This window comes from Conger conger, chromosome 2 (assembly GCF_963514075.1).
Source record: "Conger conger chromosome 2, fConCon1.1, whole genome shotgun sequence".
Taxonomy (NCBI): Eukaryota; Metazoa; Chordata; class Actinopteri; order Anguilliformes; family Congridae; genus Conger; species Conger conger.
The window spans coordinates 82938083-82956425 of record NC_083761.1 but is presented as its reverse complement, the minus strand read 5'-3'; the positions used below and the strand labels follow the sequence as shown (position 1 = coordinate 82956425).

The following is an 18343-nucleotide window of genomic DNA, read 5'->3' as shown; positions in this document are numbered from 1 at the left end:
TTACATTACATGGCATTTAGCAGACGCTCTTATCCGGAACGACATACAACGAAGTGCAGATAAAACACAAGTACAAGTGCGAAGAGGACCTGAGAGGACAGTACAATATACAGTATAAACTTTTATATATTGTTTTTCACTCTTTCAATGCATTTATCTAACATGTCTGCGACTGAATTATACCATTTTAATGTCATAATCTTAGGATAAATACTAAGAATCTCTTAGTTGGGTGAAAATATCAATTGGCTACAAGAATACGTATATAGCCGATGGCCTATTGTGGCTTGGTCTAAGAAAGATTGGGCTGGTGTTGTCATTTTAAGGCAATGCAACACAGATATGCCTAAAATAATGTATACGGTACGTTTTGAAGTAGCCTGCACTGTGGGCTAAGCTGTACGTACAATAAAGATGATGGTCATTTTTGTTTTATGATTACATTTCAGAACTACAAATACACCTCAATGCGATTTTGCGAGGAATTTACTGTACCAACCAAGCCAAGAGCCAATATTTAAAAACAATACATTTGCAATGATTATTTGTTAAGCACAAACATTTGAGCCCCCGGTCCATCACCCAGAAACAAAACTGTTTTGGGAAAAGTAACGCATGTGCTTCCCGTCAGAGAAAGAGAGAGGGAGCACGCGAGTCACAACGGTTCCCACGGCACTTTTTTTTTCCTTTTCTTTTTCCTCTGGAAGTTGTCAGATCACAGTCGTCTTCAACGCAGTCATGTCAAATAACAGCGCACGCAATAATAACTTGGTTATCGCACAGAAAGCCGTGAAACAATTGCGGTTTGAAGCCAGTGTTCAGAGGATTAAGGTAAAGACGAAACACGTGAAAAAAATATTCGCCTACTAACAGTGTAATTTGTTTGTTCTACATTCCATGGCCACAACTCGTGGCGAACTAGCATTAGTTTTTCTACTTTTAAAATAAGTTTGTAGCCTTGGCTTCTGATATTCGCGTCTGATTCCATATGCAGACAGTTTGGATCAAGATGCTTTCTTAATCAGACATGCTTTGGAAATTGCTGAAATGCTAATGTAGCCTTCTATGACAGCGAAACTAGACATTCTATTAGCCTATTCTTGAATGTTTCAGTATAATTTTTCTATAATTCTGAATTTCTGTATTAAACTAGCCTATAACTATTCCCAACCAGTAAAATTGTAAGAAGGAGCTTACGGAATGTTGAATTATTTCTGCAAACATATGCACTCTTAATAATCGTTTCTCTCGCTAAGAATGCCCCAGTTTCAGTTAAAGCCTTTTAAAAGCTTTAACTAATGCATGGCGAAATACATGTTGAATGGGATTGTGAACATCGATATTCCGTCTGCGTTTTGGTTTTGAGATTGTCTTGTGGTTTAACAGTCGAGTAGCCTAGCATGTAAGTTAGCCAATATTGGGATGCAACAGGTCAACCGGTTCCGCATTTTAATTAATCGAGATCCTGACCGCTTGCCAACGGCCTGTTGAGACATAACAGTTCTTAGGAATTAATCCCCAGTGTACAATGTTTTTAGGGCACCGGTCCTATGATATCGCACGCCATCATATAATGGTAGTGTCACGGATATATTCCAATATATCCAGAGAGAGCTAGCTGCTGTGCGGTGGTGACACTCTAAACACTCATGTGATTCCATAGAAGAACCCAATCTAGTTAAAGGCTTCTTTGTTCAGTAAAATGGTTCTTTGTCTAGGAGCTTTCGCAATTCATACCTGATGGAGGGTTCCTTAAAGAACCAAAAAGGGGTCCTTGGAATCACGCCAAAGAACCCTTTCAGAACCCTAATTTATTCCCAAGAGTGTGTATTTGTCTGTGAACGTTTGAGAACTTTTGAAATCCAGAATGTAAGGAGCATCAGAAATCACGCCTGCGGTGTCGGCTTTTATTTGTGCCCTGCAAATAAATAAAAAAATGTGCCCTGTATCGGTATTTTTTAGTTGGCTAGGTAAGCAGTGTTTTGATAGCTAACTTTGGTCACTTTTGCTCTGTTTGTTTGTTTGTTTCTTCTTCCCTCTAGGGTCTTTCAGCGAACTTATCCCTGGTTATGGGTATGCACTTTGTTGTACGTCGCTCTGGATAAGAGCGTCTGCCAAATGCCAATAATGTAATGTAATGTAAAAATAAAGAAGCGCGATACTGCGTCTGGCAATGTAAACTACATCACCGGGGTGACATTTAGATTTCTCGGATTTAAGGTGGTGTGAAGACATTGATTGGCTGCAGCTCGTTCTCATGTCCAGGCTGCCGTGGATGAAGGGATGCATTGTCCTGCACGGCATACATATAAAACGCGGCTGCTCCGATAATATTAGCTAGGCTAGGCTTGCGGGCTTGGATTTCACATCGTTAAGCAGAGGCCATACAGTTTCAAACGTTTAGGTACAGAACATGAATAGTTATTTCGTGATTCCTACGTGCAGATTCACTACTTGTTTATGTGAGGTGTTTTTGGTTTTAGGCTGTGGAGTCTGTTTGCTGTTGATCTTGTGATCTACCAATTCATGTGATTATCTAATCAGCCAATAGCGTGGCAGCTGTGCAGTTCACAAAATCATGCAGATACAGGTCAGGAACTTCAGTTAATGTTCACATCAACGATCAGAATGGGGGAAAAAATGTTCTAAGTGACTTTGAACTTGGAATTACATTACATTACATTACATGGCATTTAGCAGACGCTCTTATCTAGAGCGACGTACAATGAAGTGCAGACACAGATGCAGGAATGATTGTTGGTGCCAGACAGGGTGGTTTGAGTATCTCAGAAACTGCTGATCTCCTGGGATTTTCATGCACACTAGTCTCTAGAGTTTGCAGAGAATGGTGCGAAAAACAACAAAAAAAAAAAAAATCCAGTGGGCAGAAACAGGTTGTCAATGAGAGAGGTCAGAGGAGAAGGGCCAGAGCTGTGTGGATTGACTGATTAGATAATCACATGAATAAGTAGGTGTAATAAAGTAAAAATGTTCCTAGGAAATGGCCTTTCCTTCTTACAGAGGCTTTTCCACACCAGGATGTTTTATGCGAATATGAAACGCGGTTTTGTTTTTGTGAAGAGGGGCGTGGGGTTGCCGTTACATACGTTCCCTGGTTTAAAAAATGCAATGATTTGTATAGACTCGTGGTTTCTATCATTGCGTTTCTGCCAGGCATCACAGGTGTCAGGAGTGGCACGCAGACCACATTGAAAGAACACAAGTTTTAAACCAATCCAAATGATTTCATGCCAACATCTGTAACCACTTCTCAGAGCACACGCCGTCTATCTGCGTGACTTACGGAGGCCAGCAAACTGAGCCGTGTTTTAGGTCCAGATAAGAGTGCACATGCGCCATTTGCTCTGATAAACCATACGGGTGTGTAGCGTGGTATTTGTGGAGGTCACCTGGGTCAAAAACACGTAGCCTAATTCTTTCGGACTCAAATACTTTTCTGTGCTCGACTGATCTTGCCTGGTGCAATTGAGCCAACCGAGAGGACCAGAAGGTGGGGGTTTGAACTTTTTGTATTTAGTATTTTATCGGGTCCAATACACCAGACAAGCTCATGAAAATGCAGAAGAGTATTTGGAGCAGCTATGTATTTGCCCCAGGTCTGCCTGCAGTCCCAGGGGTTGCCACCTGAGGGCGATGTCTCATTGTAAATTCGACTCAGGTGTCCCAGGCAGCCGCAGACCTGAAGACCTTCTGCCTCCAGAACGCAAACAAGGACCCTCTGCTCATGGGCGTGCCATCGAGCGACAACCCCTTCCGACCCCCCAAGTCCTGCACTGTCTTCTGAGGTACCATCCACCACAGCCCCCCCCTTTCTGTCTGTCTGTTGTCTGTTGCTACCTTGTCAGTCAATTAGTCTATTAGCATAAAATTACATTTTAGTTATTCAGCTGATGCTTTTATCCAAAGCGACTCACAGTTGATTAGACTAAGCAGGGGACAACCCCCCCCCCCCCCCCCCCCCAGACCAATGTTGGGTTAAGCGCCTTGCTCAAGGGCCCAACGGCTGTATGGATCTTATCATCGCTACACTGGGGCTTGAGCCACCGACCTTCCAGGTCCCAGTCATGTACCTTAGCCACTAGGCTACAGGCTGTCCCAGTCATGTACCTTAGCCACTAGGCTACAGGCTGCCCCAGTCATGTACCTTAGCCGCTAGGCTACAGGCTGCCCCAGTCGTGTGCCTTAGCCACTAGGCTACAGGCTGCCCCAGTCATGTACCTTAGCCACTAGGCTACAGGCTGTCCCAGTCATGTACCTTAGCCACTAGGCTACAGGCTGTCCCAGTCATGTACCTTAGCCACTAGGCTACAGGCTGTCCCAGTCATGTACCTTAGCCACTAGGCTACAGGCTGCCCCAGTCATGTACCTTAGCCACTAGGCTACAGGCTGTCCCAGTCATGTACCTTAGCCACTAGGCTACAGGCTGTCCCAGTCATGTACCTTAGCCACTAGGCTACAGACTGCCCCAGTCATGTACCTTGGCCACTAGGCTACAGGCTGTCCCAGTCATGTACCTTAGCCACTAGGCTACAGGCTGTCCCAGTCATGTACCTTAGCAACTAGTCTACAGGCTGCCCTAGTCATGTACCTTAGCCACTAGGCTACAGGCTGTCCCAGTCATGTACCTTAGCCACTAGGCTACAGGCTGTCCCAGTCATGTACCTTGGCCACTAGGCTACAGGCTGTCCCAGTCATGTACCTTAGCCACTAGGCTACAGGCTGTCCCAGTCATGTACCTTAGCCACTAGGCTACAGGCTGCCCCAGTCATGTACCTTAGCCACTAGGCTACAGGCTGTCCCAGTCATGTACCTTAGCCACTAGGCTACAGGCTGCCCCAGTCATGTACCTTAGCCGCTAGGCTACAGGCTGCCCCAGTCATGTACCTTAGCCACTAGGCTACAGGCTGCCCCAGTCGTGTGCCTTAGCCACTAGGCTACAGGCTGCCCCAGTCATGTACCTTAGCCACTAGGCTACAGGCTGCCCCAGTCATGTACCTTAGCCACTAGGCTACAGGCTGTCCCAGTCATGTACCTTAGCCACTAGGCTACAGGCTGCCCCAGTCATGTACCTTAGCCACTAGGCTACAGGCTGTCCCAGTCATGTACCTTAGCCACTAGGCTACAGACTGCCCCAGTCATGTACCTTAGCCACTAGGCTACAGACTGCCCCAGTCATGTACCTTAGCCACTAGGCTACAGGCTGCCCCAGTCATGTACCTTAGCCACTAGGCTACAGACTGCCACAGTCATGTACCTTAGCCACTAGGCTACAGGCTGCCCCAGTCATGTACCTTAGCCACTAGGCTACAGGCTGTCCCAGTCATGTACCTTAGCCACTAGGCTACAGACTGCCCCAGTCATGTACCTTAGCCACTAGGCTACAGACTGCCCCAGTCATGTACCTTAGCCACTAGGCTACAGGCTATCTCAGTCATGTACCTTAGCCACTAGGCTACAGGCTATCTCAGTCATGTACCTTAGGCACTAGGCTACAGGCTGTCCCAGTCATGTACCTTAGCCACTAGGCTACAGGCTGCCCCAGTCATGTACCTTAGCCACTAGGCTACAGGCTGCCCTAGTCATGCACCTTAGCCACTAGGCTACAGGCTGCCCCAGTCATGTACCTTAGCCACTAGGCTACAGGCTGTCCCAGTCATGTACCTTAGCCACTAGGCTACAGGCTGTCCCAGTCATGTACCTTAGCCACTAGGCTACAGACTGCCCCAGTCATGTACCTTAGCCACTAGGCTACAGGCTGTCCCAGTCATGTACCTTAGCCACTAGGCTACAGGCTGCCCCAGTCATGTACCTTAGCCACTAGGCTACAGGCTGTCCCAGTCATGTACCTTAGCCACTAGACTACAGGCTGCCCCAGTCATGTACCTTAGCCACTACGCTACAGGTCCCAGTCATGTACCTTAGCCACTAGGCTACAGGTCCCAGTCATGTACCTTAGCCACTAGGCTACAGGCTGCCCCAGTCATGTACCTTAGCCACTAGGCTACAGGCTGTCCCAGTCATGTACCTTAGCCACTAGACTACAGGCTGCCCCAGTCATGTACCTTAGCCACTACGCTACAGGTCCCAGTCATGTACCTTAGCCACTAGGCTACAGGCTGTCCCAGTCATGTACCTTAGCCACTAGTCTACAGGCTGCCCCAGTCATGTACCTTAGCCACTAGGCTACAGGCTGTCCCAGTCATGTACCTTAGCCACTAGGCTACAGGCTGCCCCAGTCATGTACCTTAGCCACTAGGCTACAGGCTGTCCCAGTCATGTACCTTAGCCACTAGTCTACAGGCTGCCCCAGTCATGTACCTTAGCCACTAGGCTACAGGCTGCCCCAGTCATGTACCTTAGCCACTAGGCTACAGGCTGTCCCAGTCATGTACCTTAGCCACTAGTCTACAGGCTGCCCCAGTCATGTACCTTAGCCACTAGGCTACAGGCTGTCCCAGTCATGTACCTTAGCCACTAGGCTACAGACTGCCCCAGTCATGTACCTTAGCCACTAGGCTACAGGCTGCCCCCACAGTTAGCTTTACTGGCATGGCAGGTGTTCGTCTGGTTGCCAGAGCATGCGCGTATCATGTATCCAGTCCTTTTCTCTGGCCCGTTCCTGGTCTCTTTGTCATTTAAAGTGAAACCTGCTCATTTATCCGCTCAGGTAGCCTTACAGTACACAGGAAACTGTTAAAGGTGGAGGAGAAAGCACTTCAGATAGATGAGTGCATGCACAACAAACAAACAGTTGGTCCGTTGTTTATAGGCCTCTTTCAGATGACTGAATAAGCCCATTGTTTTTTAAATGTGTCAATTCAACACAGAATGCAGAAAACTTCTTAACTTGCTGCTTAAAATTACAAACAACTCTGGCACAAATGATGGAAACACCATGCTGAAAGAAGAATTGTAGTGTTCTTCAAGCTTTCCTCTATGGCCTTTCTTGTGTTGTTGTTTCTTGGAGCCATTTTCTTCTGTTTAAAATGCATTTGAACCAGTTATCTTCTTGACCATGAGTGGTAATGAGATGTGATTAGATTGTTGCGAAATATTGCATTATCGTCAAAAAATGGTTTACGAATGCAGCGTTTCCTTAACTTGTGCCAGTCCTGTAAAAAAATTGTTTTGTGCTGTAAAATGTACTTAGGTTTGAGGGCTGCTGTCATTTTGCCGGTGATCTCGAGCCCTGTCCTGAACAACGCGCAGCACTGATTAAAGCTCCCGGTTTCCTCCAGCAGCTAATGAGGAATGAAGTCCATGGAACACTTTTAGAAGACTTTTAGAAGACTTTTAGAAGACTGCTACCCTGCTCAGCTCAGCCTGCTCTTACACTGTTCTTATTGTTGGTTCTCAGTTCAATCCCAGAATGCCAAGCACCGGGAGGCCAAACCCCGCAACCACCACCACCACAACCACACCCTAACCCCTCCACCTCCACCACAACCACACCCTAACCCCTCCACCTCCACCACAACCACACCCTAACCCCTCCACCACCACCACAACCACACCCTAACCCCTCCACCTCCACCACAACCACACCCTAACCCCTCCACCTCCACCTCCACCACAACCACACCCTAACCCCTCCACCACCACCACAACCACACCCTAACCCCTCCACCTCCACCACAACCACACCCTAACCCCTCCACCTCCACCACAACCACACCCTAACCCCTCCACCACCACCACAACCACACCCTAACCCCTCCACCACCACCACCACCACAACCACACCCTAACCCCTCCACCACCACCACAACCACACCCTAACCCCTCCACCACCACCACAACCACACCCTAACCCCTCCACCACCACCACAACCACACCCTAACCCCTCCACCTCCACCACAACCACACCCTAACACCTCCACCTCCACCACAACCACACCCTAACCCCTCCACCACCACCACAACCACACCCTAACCCCTCCATCACCACCACAACCACACCCTAACCCCTCCACCACCACCACAACCACACCCTAACCCCTCCACCTCCACCACAACCACACCCTAACCCCTCCACCACCACCACAACCACACCCTAACCCCTCCACCTCCCCACCAGACTAGTTTACATTAAAACATCTTGTTTACTTTTCTTATTTTCCAAAAAGTGCAACAACAAAAAATTGTACAAAGATCTGGCTGAATGTGTTGTTTGTTGCTCTTTTGTAGAGTTCTCTAATCGCAGTGATGCTGCCTCGTCTGGAGGGTATGTCGGCCAGCAGCTGATGGCAAATGCAATCAAAGAGATCCAGTGTTCATTTTCACCCTACTATAGTAAGAACACTGTTGTAAAATATAGTTAATTTTTCTGAATTAATCAACTGAACAACAATCCAGAATTAAATTAACAGGCCCAATTTCAGAAAAGTTCTAAAAAGCCTAATTATAGTCCATTTTTGTTCTTGTCCCTGATATTCTACAAATTTGATAACTTTAATACCATTGGTATCTCTAGTGGAATAGTGCTTGTGAAGAAACAACCAGTCAGTCACAATGAGCAAAAGGACAAAAGTCAGCTTTTGAACTTCACGCCGTCAATGAAAATGTTGGAATGGCTGGCATGAATGTGTCTGTGAGCGTTGCTGAATGTCCTTCCACTACACCTGCGCACCTCACTGCCATTGTCATGTATAGTCCTAAGGCCCTGTTGGTAGAGCATTGCACTAACTATGCAACGGTTGTGGGTTTTGAGAATGTATGCAGTTTTAACCTGTGTGTCACTTTGGATGAAACTGTCAAAAAGAAGCATTTCTATCCATTTCATGTGGTTTTGATGATAATGCATAATCCCTGTTTGCAAGCCATTAAATATGGTACATTCTGTATAGTTTCTCCTTTTCCTGTTATTTAGAAGAACGAAATTGTGACCATTCAGTACATAGGCCTTAGTACATATTTATCGACATTCACAGACTCTCCACACTCATAATCCAGATCCATTCATGCTCACCAGAAATTACACAGCAATCGTTAGCGGTGAACTATGTTTGCAGCAGTAGCTGTTGGACAATTTTAAATGCACGCCACCAACGCCTTTTTTTTAATCCGATTTTTTTCGTTTTTCTCCCAATTTGGTAGCCAATTGGACCCCGTCTGATTGAATTAGAGCTAGTATTAGACATTAGATACACCGCCCACACCCTGTCCCTTGGCGGCCGGCAGGAGAGCGACACGCCTTCTTCAAGTCGTCTCGTCTCACAAGTCGTGACCGTGATTCCGAGGCACTCGAGGTGCTTGTTTTTGTGCGGCGATCTACTAACCCTGCCAAGTCCCTCCCTCTGGAGCAGCGAGCCAATTATTGCTGCTCCACGTGAGCCGGCCAAACTTGGCTTTTGGCAGGACCGAGAATCGAACCCCGGTCCCCAGTGTGCAACTGCAGCAAACTGCAACCGCAAACCAACGCCTTTTTAATACAGATGGATGTGACTTGGGTCTAATAATGCCAACTAGCTTCATAACTCATTTGTTGCTTAACCGTGATTTACTTTTAAAGGTAAGAACAAATGTTGCATTGATTAAAGTGTATTATAACAGCCAAATAAATGTCAACTTTTGTTCTCTCTGTGTTTTCCCCATCATCAGCAGACATTTTTGTTCGCTGCACACCATCTTTTCAAACTGTTAGCTAATGTCAGCTAACGTTCGTGACGAACAGAAACAAGTTTGAATATATTATGTTGGCGAACGTTAGCCGTTAGTCCTCGCCGTCTTGAACGCATGTTTCATTACATTACATTACAGGCATTTAGCACACGCTCCTTTCCAGAGTGATGTACAACGAAGACTGGTGAGGATGATAGTTGGAAGACCTGGGCCACGTTCAGTCCCGACAAAACGTAGCAAAACGTTTATTTAAACAGAAACGGAGGCGCGTTGAACATCCTGTTGCAAACTGTGGGCGAACTGGCTGACATAGTAAGGTTTGCTCATATGGCGTCCGTTACGGCGTTCTCCGGCCTATAAGGCATAGGCCTACATGATTGGGCTACACCCCCGACACACCCAAAAAAACGGCAAACATACCTCAAAGCCGTGAAAAACATATCGTTCAACACTGAAACCGTAGCAAAACGTTTTCACATGCCCCATCTGAGCTCTCAGTCCATTGTGTTTGATTGTCCTTTTTATGGCTTGCTCATTTTCATTTCTGTCTCCATTTCATCTCTTCATCTGATCTGGTTTGGGCTGTTTGTATATGTGTATATATATATATATATATACACACACATACACACACACACACACACACACTGGTGAAGTTTCTTTGTGTCAAAATTAAGATTAGTTTGTTGATTCTTCATTTTATGTTAATAGCCTATCTGCCCCTCGTTTAAAAAAAGAATAAATTGGCACAGCTGTCTCAATTAAGCTTAATTAGTTGATCAATTATTTATCCAAGGCTCCAGTGAACAACTAATTACTCTTCATAAATGTGAACGTCTGTCTGTGTTACTAATTTAAGTGGGTAGAAGTAGGAACACATCCTGCTGTTAGAATAAACACATTTGACATCTGCAGCAAAGCAATAAGAATGAGATTGGACTTTTTAGTAACTGGTTTGGGGGAGTGGTACAGATCGGTTGGTGGTTTAAATGTAATAATTAAAAATACGGAAATACAGCCGAAATAGGCCCACAGGGACTCATGTTTCCGGCCCCCCATTGCATGTATGGTACATTTAGCTCTATTGAAACACTATTGAAACTGGGTGTTTTGTTGACTGCACTATATTCTGTTTCCCACTTGGAACCAGGCTGCTAAGAAGCGACTTATTAAATTACAGTATGTTGGTTTTAGGTGAGAATTCAATGAACAGTAATTCAAAACTAATTCACTGAGAGCTATGGTAAAAAAGTGCATTCATTTATCGAGTTTGGGAAATACTGGCATACAGGAATGCATGAACAAAGGATATCTTACTTGCAGTACATAAGCTGACCAGTACAATCCCAGTGAACAGATCGACAGTTTGGTTTAAAACCTTTTAATGTTCTGCTTGACTGTTTGGTAGAGCATATCATATATGTTTTCCATGGCTCTTCACTTGGTGAGGACATTAAAGAGTTAAGTGATTGTCTGTTTTTCTTTGCTGTTGTACTGTAAAAGGTTATCACAGAATTGTCCTGTCATAAACAATGATGTTACGTTCATACTTTGTCTTTTGTTGTTCACTTGTAAATGTCATTCATTCAAAGCGCATAGTCTCTCTATTGTTTCTTGCAAACTGTATAACTGTCAAAACAGTTACATATCAAAACAGTGTACATATCGGATCTTTGTTTTCATCGTTTTATTTAACAAAATGAAGAGTTCAGAATTTAACACAGAGGGAAAATGTGGCCTTTATATGTTTTGCAAGTGTTCTTTCACTGCAGCTTTTTCTCAGTTGTGATTGGATATTTCAACCATCTTCCCTCAAACTGCCTTATCATTGGTTGGACTAGCTTCCTGTCACCTTTATGATGTCCGAACATTGCGGCTTCGCCTTTAAGAAGCTGTGCAATGCACCCTGTGTGCCAATTGCACTGACTTTCTAAGTCGACCTAACCCTCATTATGTCTTACCTGATGCATAGGTGTTTCGTTTATATACTGAAATATGTTGTAACCTGAATTTGAATTACTAAAAATAGATCATTGCAAGGAAGTCTGACTGTGTGTTTTTTGTTTGTTTCTCTTCAAAAAGCACTGTTTTTGATTTATTTATATGAATAAGAATTGACTAATGTACCAAGCTGTACAGATGAACTTCTCTTAGTTAATGCCAATGCATGTAACTATTTGAAAGTGATCAACTTATTTATAGAGCAGTACAATAATCACATGTCTAAAAGGTGATTCAGTAACGCTTTACAATAAGGTTCCATGAACTGTAATGAACTAATGTAGTTGTTAAGAAACTACTACTGAGAAGTTAATCTGTACAGCTCTGTTAATAATTTGTGTTAACTACATTAGTTATTGCCAATTCATATTGGAATGAAAAAGTCAGTTAATGTATTTGTTAATGGTCAACTAATTATAAGTTAATCCTATGATTTGCTAATGTATAAATATCATGTAACAAATAAATGAGTTAATTGTGAACAAAGCATTAACTAATGAAAAGTTAATTTCATGTTTAATTAATGTATTTGTCCATCATTAATTAATGTGAACAACTACATTAGTCAATGCCAATTCATGAACCTTATTGTAAAGTGTGATTCTATTACATGGTAGGTTATTCATATTAAAATACACTCACCGAGCACTTTATTAGGTATTTATTAGACTTCTGTTGCTGCAGCCTATCCACGTAGATTTATGATGCGTTGTGTGTTCAGAGATGCTCTTCTGCATACCACTGCTGTAATGTGTGGTTATTTGCGTTGCTGTCACCTTCCTGTCAACATTCATACACACACTCACACCGATGGCGATGGCGATTCTTTCACCCATTCATACACACACTCACACCGACCAGCTCGTCAGGGGTTGGGTGTCTTGCTCAGGGACACTTCGACACAGCCGGGGCGGGGATCGAACTGGCTATCCTGCCAGACGACTGCTCTTACTGCCTGAGCCATGTCGCCCCCCCTTCCTGTCAACTTTGACCAGTCTGGCCATTCTCCTCTGACGTCTCTCATTAACAAGGCGTTTCTGTCTGCAGAACTACTGCTCACTGGATTTTTTGGTTTTGTTTTGTTTTTTATTTGCAAACTCTAGACTAGTGTGTGTGAAAATCCCAGGAGATCAGCAGTTTCTGAGATACTTAAACCACCCTGTCTCCCGCCAACAATCATTCCACGGTCAAAGTCACTTAGATCGCATTTCCCCCCCATTCTGATGGTTGATGTGAACATTGCCTAAAGCTCCTGACCCGTATCTACATGATTGTATGCATTGTACTGCTGCCACACAATTAGCCGATTAGATAATAATTAGGAACATCTGATTAGAAATGTTCCTAATAAAGTGTTCGGTGAGTGTATATATTTATTTGAAAGTCAAAAATGTATAATTTATTTAATACGGGAAAATGGTTCCATATGTTTTACTGAGGCGCACCAGTCATGACTTGCTGCCGTAGGGATTTTTATGCATCCAATGTAAGGAGTGTAGGTAACCTAAAGAAAACATTCGCTTTGCACATGATTTGATCAAACACTTACCCGTATCAATTTAAATTGTGAGTTTTGAATTGAGTCACGACACCCCATTATGAATAGGAACGACGTGGCGACAGCAGTTAAGCATGACACCAGTGTAAATGCCTATTTGGCATTCGTTGGGAAATGCATGTTCTTCTTCAGCGAGAAGTCCGGATTGCGCGATTGCTGGTGCTGCATTTGGGTGCATGGTGGCGGTAGCGAGTCGCCTGCACCCATCCGCGGTGTTTGTGTGCATGAAAGAGTGTGTGTGTGTGTGTGTATGTGTATGTGCGTGTGAATGTGTATGTGTCGGGCTCTCCACTATATCGAAGATGGCGGTGTCCGTGTTTCCCGGCGTGCGGCTCCTCTCGATCGGAGACGCAAACGGAGAGATACAGCGACATTCTGAACAGCAGCCGCTACGGTTGGAGGTGAAAACCACACCAGACGCAGCCTTGATAAATCTCTCCAACAGTAAGTAATCCACGGCTCCGTATTCCTGTCACTTGCCCTGCTTGCGCGCATGATTCTGGGCTCGTACCACTGTTATGTCCCGCTCTTATGAATAGCAACTAAGCTAACAACTGAACTAAATGTGTGCTTGTTGTGACTGACTGCTCCGGAGATGCCGTGGCTCCTCCAATGTCCCGTCACTGCAATGTACCGTTACTGTTTCTGATAGTAAACAGTCTTGTTGACAAATGTCAACATAGCCGTGAAAGCTAGCTACGTACCAAGTCAGTTTAGCTAGTTGGTTGGATGTGTTAACTTGCTGACAGCCTAGCTAACATACATTTCTCCCATGAACCTAATATCGAAGATCGTCAGGGGTTAAATAACATACGTTTTGTTTTCCCTACTGTTGTGGGCAGCGAAATGGATAACTAAGCAAAACAAGAGCTGTAATCGTGGAAATCAACTGCACATAAATAACAATAACCTTGCACTGTTTGCCGTGTGCGGTCGCTCGAAAGACCACATCAAGTGTATATATATTGCTTTGAAACTGTGTTTAAAAACAAAACAATTGGGTGCCTGACCGTTCGATAAACTGTGGCTAACTTTTGTCAAGCCAATTTTACCGGCGCGCAACATCGACAATACAAGTAACCGGCAGCTAATGTCTAGAATCAGGGAATGCTTAGCTGGCTAACGCTAACGTTACAATCCTCAGGGCGAAATATCATGTTCTTTGTGCTAGCCATCACTACATACCATTGTATTATTAAATCTCATGCAGTTTATGCGTATTGCGAATAGCCAAGTTTATCAGGTTTAGTTTTCATTGGTAAGCCCTGCGGTCATCAGCAAATCTAGTCATGAGAGCTTGCTAACGTTATCTTGTTTTATCGGGTACCCAGATCGCCCGGTTGGCTAATGTTAGCTAGCTAATTTGATTAGCTAACGGTTTAGCTAGGCTGTTTCCTAATCCAGTTGCGTTAAATTTAGCCGAATAGTCAGAACACGTCAGCCGTCTTTCATTTATTCCAAGTTTTATTCACTCTTCGTCCCTTGGTCTGCGTTGAACAATAGCCAGCCCCCGCCCCCTGCCTCCCCATCTCCACCCGGGCTAGCTTGCTAGCATTCTTTTTGTTGTGCGCTGAATGGCGCAGTAATGTTTTATTGCACATTGGGAAGAAAGAGGCCTCGGGTTACGGATGATTTTGCCGCCGACACGCAGACTCGAAAACTGCACTTTAAGCATGCGTCTGTCTATATTATAGTATGTATATGGTTGGTTGTCTTGTGTTTATTTTTCTGCTAATGGGCAGGGAACAAAACAGAATATCACCAGTATAAATACTGGCTTCATGACCGTAAATACCGGACTTGGTCACATCGGTTAAAGATTTCCATAACGCTGGCTGCGTTTATGGTACGGCCAGCTACAGTAGCTCTTACATTAAACGGACTGAAACACGCAAGCGTCACCCGGGCGCGCAGCCCTACTGGCGGTCTTTTAGCTCACAGTATCGTGAGGAAAAGGTACTAAACCAAACTAACACGCGACTGGCCTATACCGCAGGTCCACAGTCAAGTCGATTAAGTTACAGAAATTATAATGTGAAGTTTTTACAGAAGCTCTACGTGCTCTAATTAAGTTAGTAATAGTGCAGCAATGTAATATTTGGTGTTGCCATAATGGTTATGTTTCATAATGGGTTACCTATGTCTTGCAGTAATCCCTGGTTGAACATAAATAGTTAATAATAGTAATAATAGTTAATAATTCACAGTGTGGGCTAAATGCGTTAGGCATTGGAATGAGCAGTTACTGTTCCAAAGGCAGTGCTATTTTACCTGACGGATGTCAGAATTAAGGCCATGTAAGTGTCCTATGCAAATCATGTGTTTTGGTGTGCCCATGTATTACACTCAGACAAACACACACACGTACAAGGTGCTGTCTCACCCTGGCCACAAAGAAACAACAACAGAGACTTGATTATATTCTGATATTTCCGGGAAAATTGACGTCATTGTGTCATGGAACTTTTAGGCACTTCCACTTGTATGTGACTGGGACACGCAAGGTCGGTGGTTCTAATCCCGGTGTAGCCACAATAAGATCCGCACGGCCGTTGGGCCCTTGAGCAAGGCCCTTAACCCTGCATTGCTCCAGGGGAGGATTGTCTCCTGCTTCGTCTAATCAACTGTAGGTCGCTCTGGATAAGAGCGTCTGCCAAATGCCAATAATGTAAAAATGTAATGTGCCATGGAGGGCCGACAGTATGCAGGTTTTCCTTCCAACCAACCACTACACCGGCTGATGTCACTAATTAGTTCCCTCCTCTCAGGTTGAAGGTGTGTTACGATCAGCCGGCCCTGATCTAGATCAAGTTTTGTAACCTTACGGTTCAATTCTGCGTTGGATCAAAGCCTGATTTTCTATGTTACAAGTTGAAAGAAGGGTCATTCAAAAGCAAGATGTAACTGTTCAAAGACGGAACACATTTGATTTTCAGCAGGCACATACGATTAAAAATGGTTCGTTTAAATTATATCGTGAACAATTGAAATGTATGTATATATTTCAGGTTTCAGGTTATTCTAGTTTAGTCCCGGTCTAACAGCCCTAACACACAGACATGCACGCACACACACACACACACACAGCTTTACCGGTGCGCAACATCAACAGTACAAGTGTTGCAGCACCAAAGGAACCATGGCGACCACCCCCTTGGTTTGTTTTGGTGCCCCGAAGATCTTCTTTGTGTGGCGCGTTGCTGCCGTCTGTTACTGCCCAGCTCTGAGATCCAGAGGAAGAATAGAACCCTCGTTTGTGTCTGATTGGCACACGTGTCCCACCTGCAGTGGCGGAAATGCGGACGGACCAAACGGGGCCCTGGGGCACCCCCTCTCCGCAGATTCGCAGGGACGTCCCCAGGGCCCCTTGAAGTGCTGGGAAAAGGCTGCGCGTTTGTAAATATTTTAGAGCGTCAGCCTCGCTGCCAGGCGCAGGGCCGACTCACCCGCGCACTCATTATTTACTCTGGTGTTTCGTGACCGAGTCTGCGCTCAGTGGAGCGTTCCTGTGGGGAAGAAGCGCAGACTGAAGGACTCACCTTTTCAGGCTGAACCTTTTCCCTCCCTACCGCACTGTAATAATTAGCCCATAGACCAGACCGGCGAATCCGGCAACTTTGAGGTACTTTGAAGTGGCGGTGACGTGTTGCCGGTCTGGTCTCTGTGTGCTGTGTGTGTGTAATGATTGCCCTTGCGTTTAATTATTTTACTATTTGTGGCGTTCTAGTTGCCAAATCTGTGGTATTGCCACTTTGTCAGTTTATGTTAGTGTGTAAGGGTTCAAGGTTTTATCTGTGTGATCACTAGCCCTTCCAAGCGTACTTCCCTCAGCGTGCTTGTCCCTGGTTCTGATTAGCACTTTATTGTCCGCCTCTGGATAAGAGCGTCTGCCAAATGACTAAAATGTAATTATTGCATCATGTCATGTAACATGAACCCAAAATGCGTGCCGGCCGGCTCCTCTCGGAGTCCCCCACGGCCCCCCATATGGGCCTTGATAAAACTGGAAAACACACAGAAGGGGGGTGTGTGTGTGTGTGTGGGGTGGGGGTGTGGGGGGGGGGGGGCTTGGGTGGGCTAAGGCCTCCAAAGGCTGCTGTGAAACTGACCAGGCTTTTTAAACAAAATAAACCCATAAATGTCCTGACGCTTTTCAGGCATTGTCTTGCGACCCAAAGCGCTTCACATATGTGCGCTTTCATTGCGGTGCCAAACCCCTGCGTCTCTGGGCTGAGTGGAGCTGCTCACTTTGTTTCCCTCCTTTTGTTTTGCTTGGCTCAGTGGCTCAGGGTGGGGGAGGTGGGGTGCACGGCTTTGGAGGATATTAGCATTAAAATGGTCCGTTCTCGAGGCGTACATTTTCAGCTCAGAAACGGCAGTCTGGGGCACACTGCCGCCTTGACCAGACTTAACTCTGCCTTGAGTGAACGTTTGGCACACTTCAGCCGTGGTTGCAGAAAAACATAGGGCGGCCTGTAGCGTGGTGGTTAAAGTACATGACTGGGACCCGCAAGGTCTGTGGTTCGATCACGATTATTGTGGTAGCCACAATAAGATCCGCACAGCCACTGGGCCCTTGTGCAAGGCCCTTAACCCTGCATTGCTCCAGGGGAGGATTGTCTCCTGCTTAGTCTAATCAACCGTAAGTCGCTCTGGATAAGAGCGTCAGCCAAATTACATGTAATGTAATGTAATGTAATGTAACGTCAGACATTTTTGTTGGAGGAGTGTCGTTCCTGCGAGGCGGGAACCCTTCATGCACAGGACCCGAACGGCCTGCGGCCTCAATCCAGGGTTCTGCCCCTCAACCCCTTTCCCCCGACCTGTCGCGTTTGGGGAAGGTTGACGGGTCAGGAGAGCGATTCTTGCCGCGCGCGATTGGCTCGGGCGCCCGGCGGGGGAAGCCCGACGCCGTTCCGCTTTTCCCGCCACACGGGAGTTTTCTGCCCCGTGGTTTGCGGGCTAAGGACTCCGAAAGTTCTCCTGCCCTGACCCGTGTCGTCGCCTGACCCCAGCGTTGCTCCTCTCTCACGGAACTCTCCGGAGGTTCTGCTCGCACACTTCTTCCACCTCGCCCCCCCCCCCCAAAAAAAAAATAAGAGCTTCTCACGCTCGCAATTTGCAAATGTATGCACTTTGTG

At 45.6% G+C, this 18343-nt stretch overlaps 2 protein-coding genes across 4 annotated transcripts in view; both read left to right on the top strand.

Moving 5' to 3' along the window:
- Positions 1–645: 645 nt before the first annotated feature.
- On the top strand, positions 646–11686 carry si:ch211-286b5.5 (uncharacterized protein LOC100003596 homolog). Of its 3 annotated transcripts, none has more exons than XM_061232059.1 (3): positions 646–831; positions 3680–3806; positions 7263–11686. In XM_061232059.1, exons 1-2 carry the CDS (start codon positions 739–741, stop codon positions 3803–3805), a joined length of 219 nt encoding a protein of 72 aa, XP_061088043.1. In that variant the 5' UTR covers positions 646–738; the 3' UTR covers position 3806; positions 7263–11686. The 3 variants fall into 3 exon arrangements, with proteins under 3 accessions (XP_061088043.1, XP_061088044.1, XP_061088045.1); XM_061232060.1 differs by having other exon boundaries at positions 7260–11686; XM_061232061.1 differs by having other exon boundaries at positions 7172–11686.
- A 1651-nt stretch (positions 11687–13337) lies between these two features.
- The window catches only part of LOC133121374 (histone-arginine methyltransferase CARM1-like), a 15119-nt gene continuing 10113 nt past the window's right edge, over positions 13338–18343 (top strand). Inside the window, exon 1 of the mRNA XM_061230571.1 lies at positions 13338–13646. Coding sequence (XP_061086555.1) covers positions 13379–13646 — 268 coding nt within the window. The 5' untranslated portion in view covers positions 13338–13378. The remainder of the gene's footprint in view (positions 13647–18343) is intronic.

Excerpts from the sequence above, each read along its gene's own strand:
- si:ch211-286b5.5 (XM_061232059.1), top strand. The coding sequence starts at position 739 with ATGTCAAATAACAGCGCACGCAATAATAACTTGGTTATCGCACAGAAA. Across the intron at positions 832-3,679 it reads CCAGTGTTCAGAGGATTAAG|GTGTCCCAGGCAGCCGCAGA; the intron begins GTAAAGACGAAA and ends AATTCGACTCAG.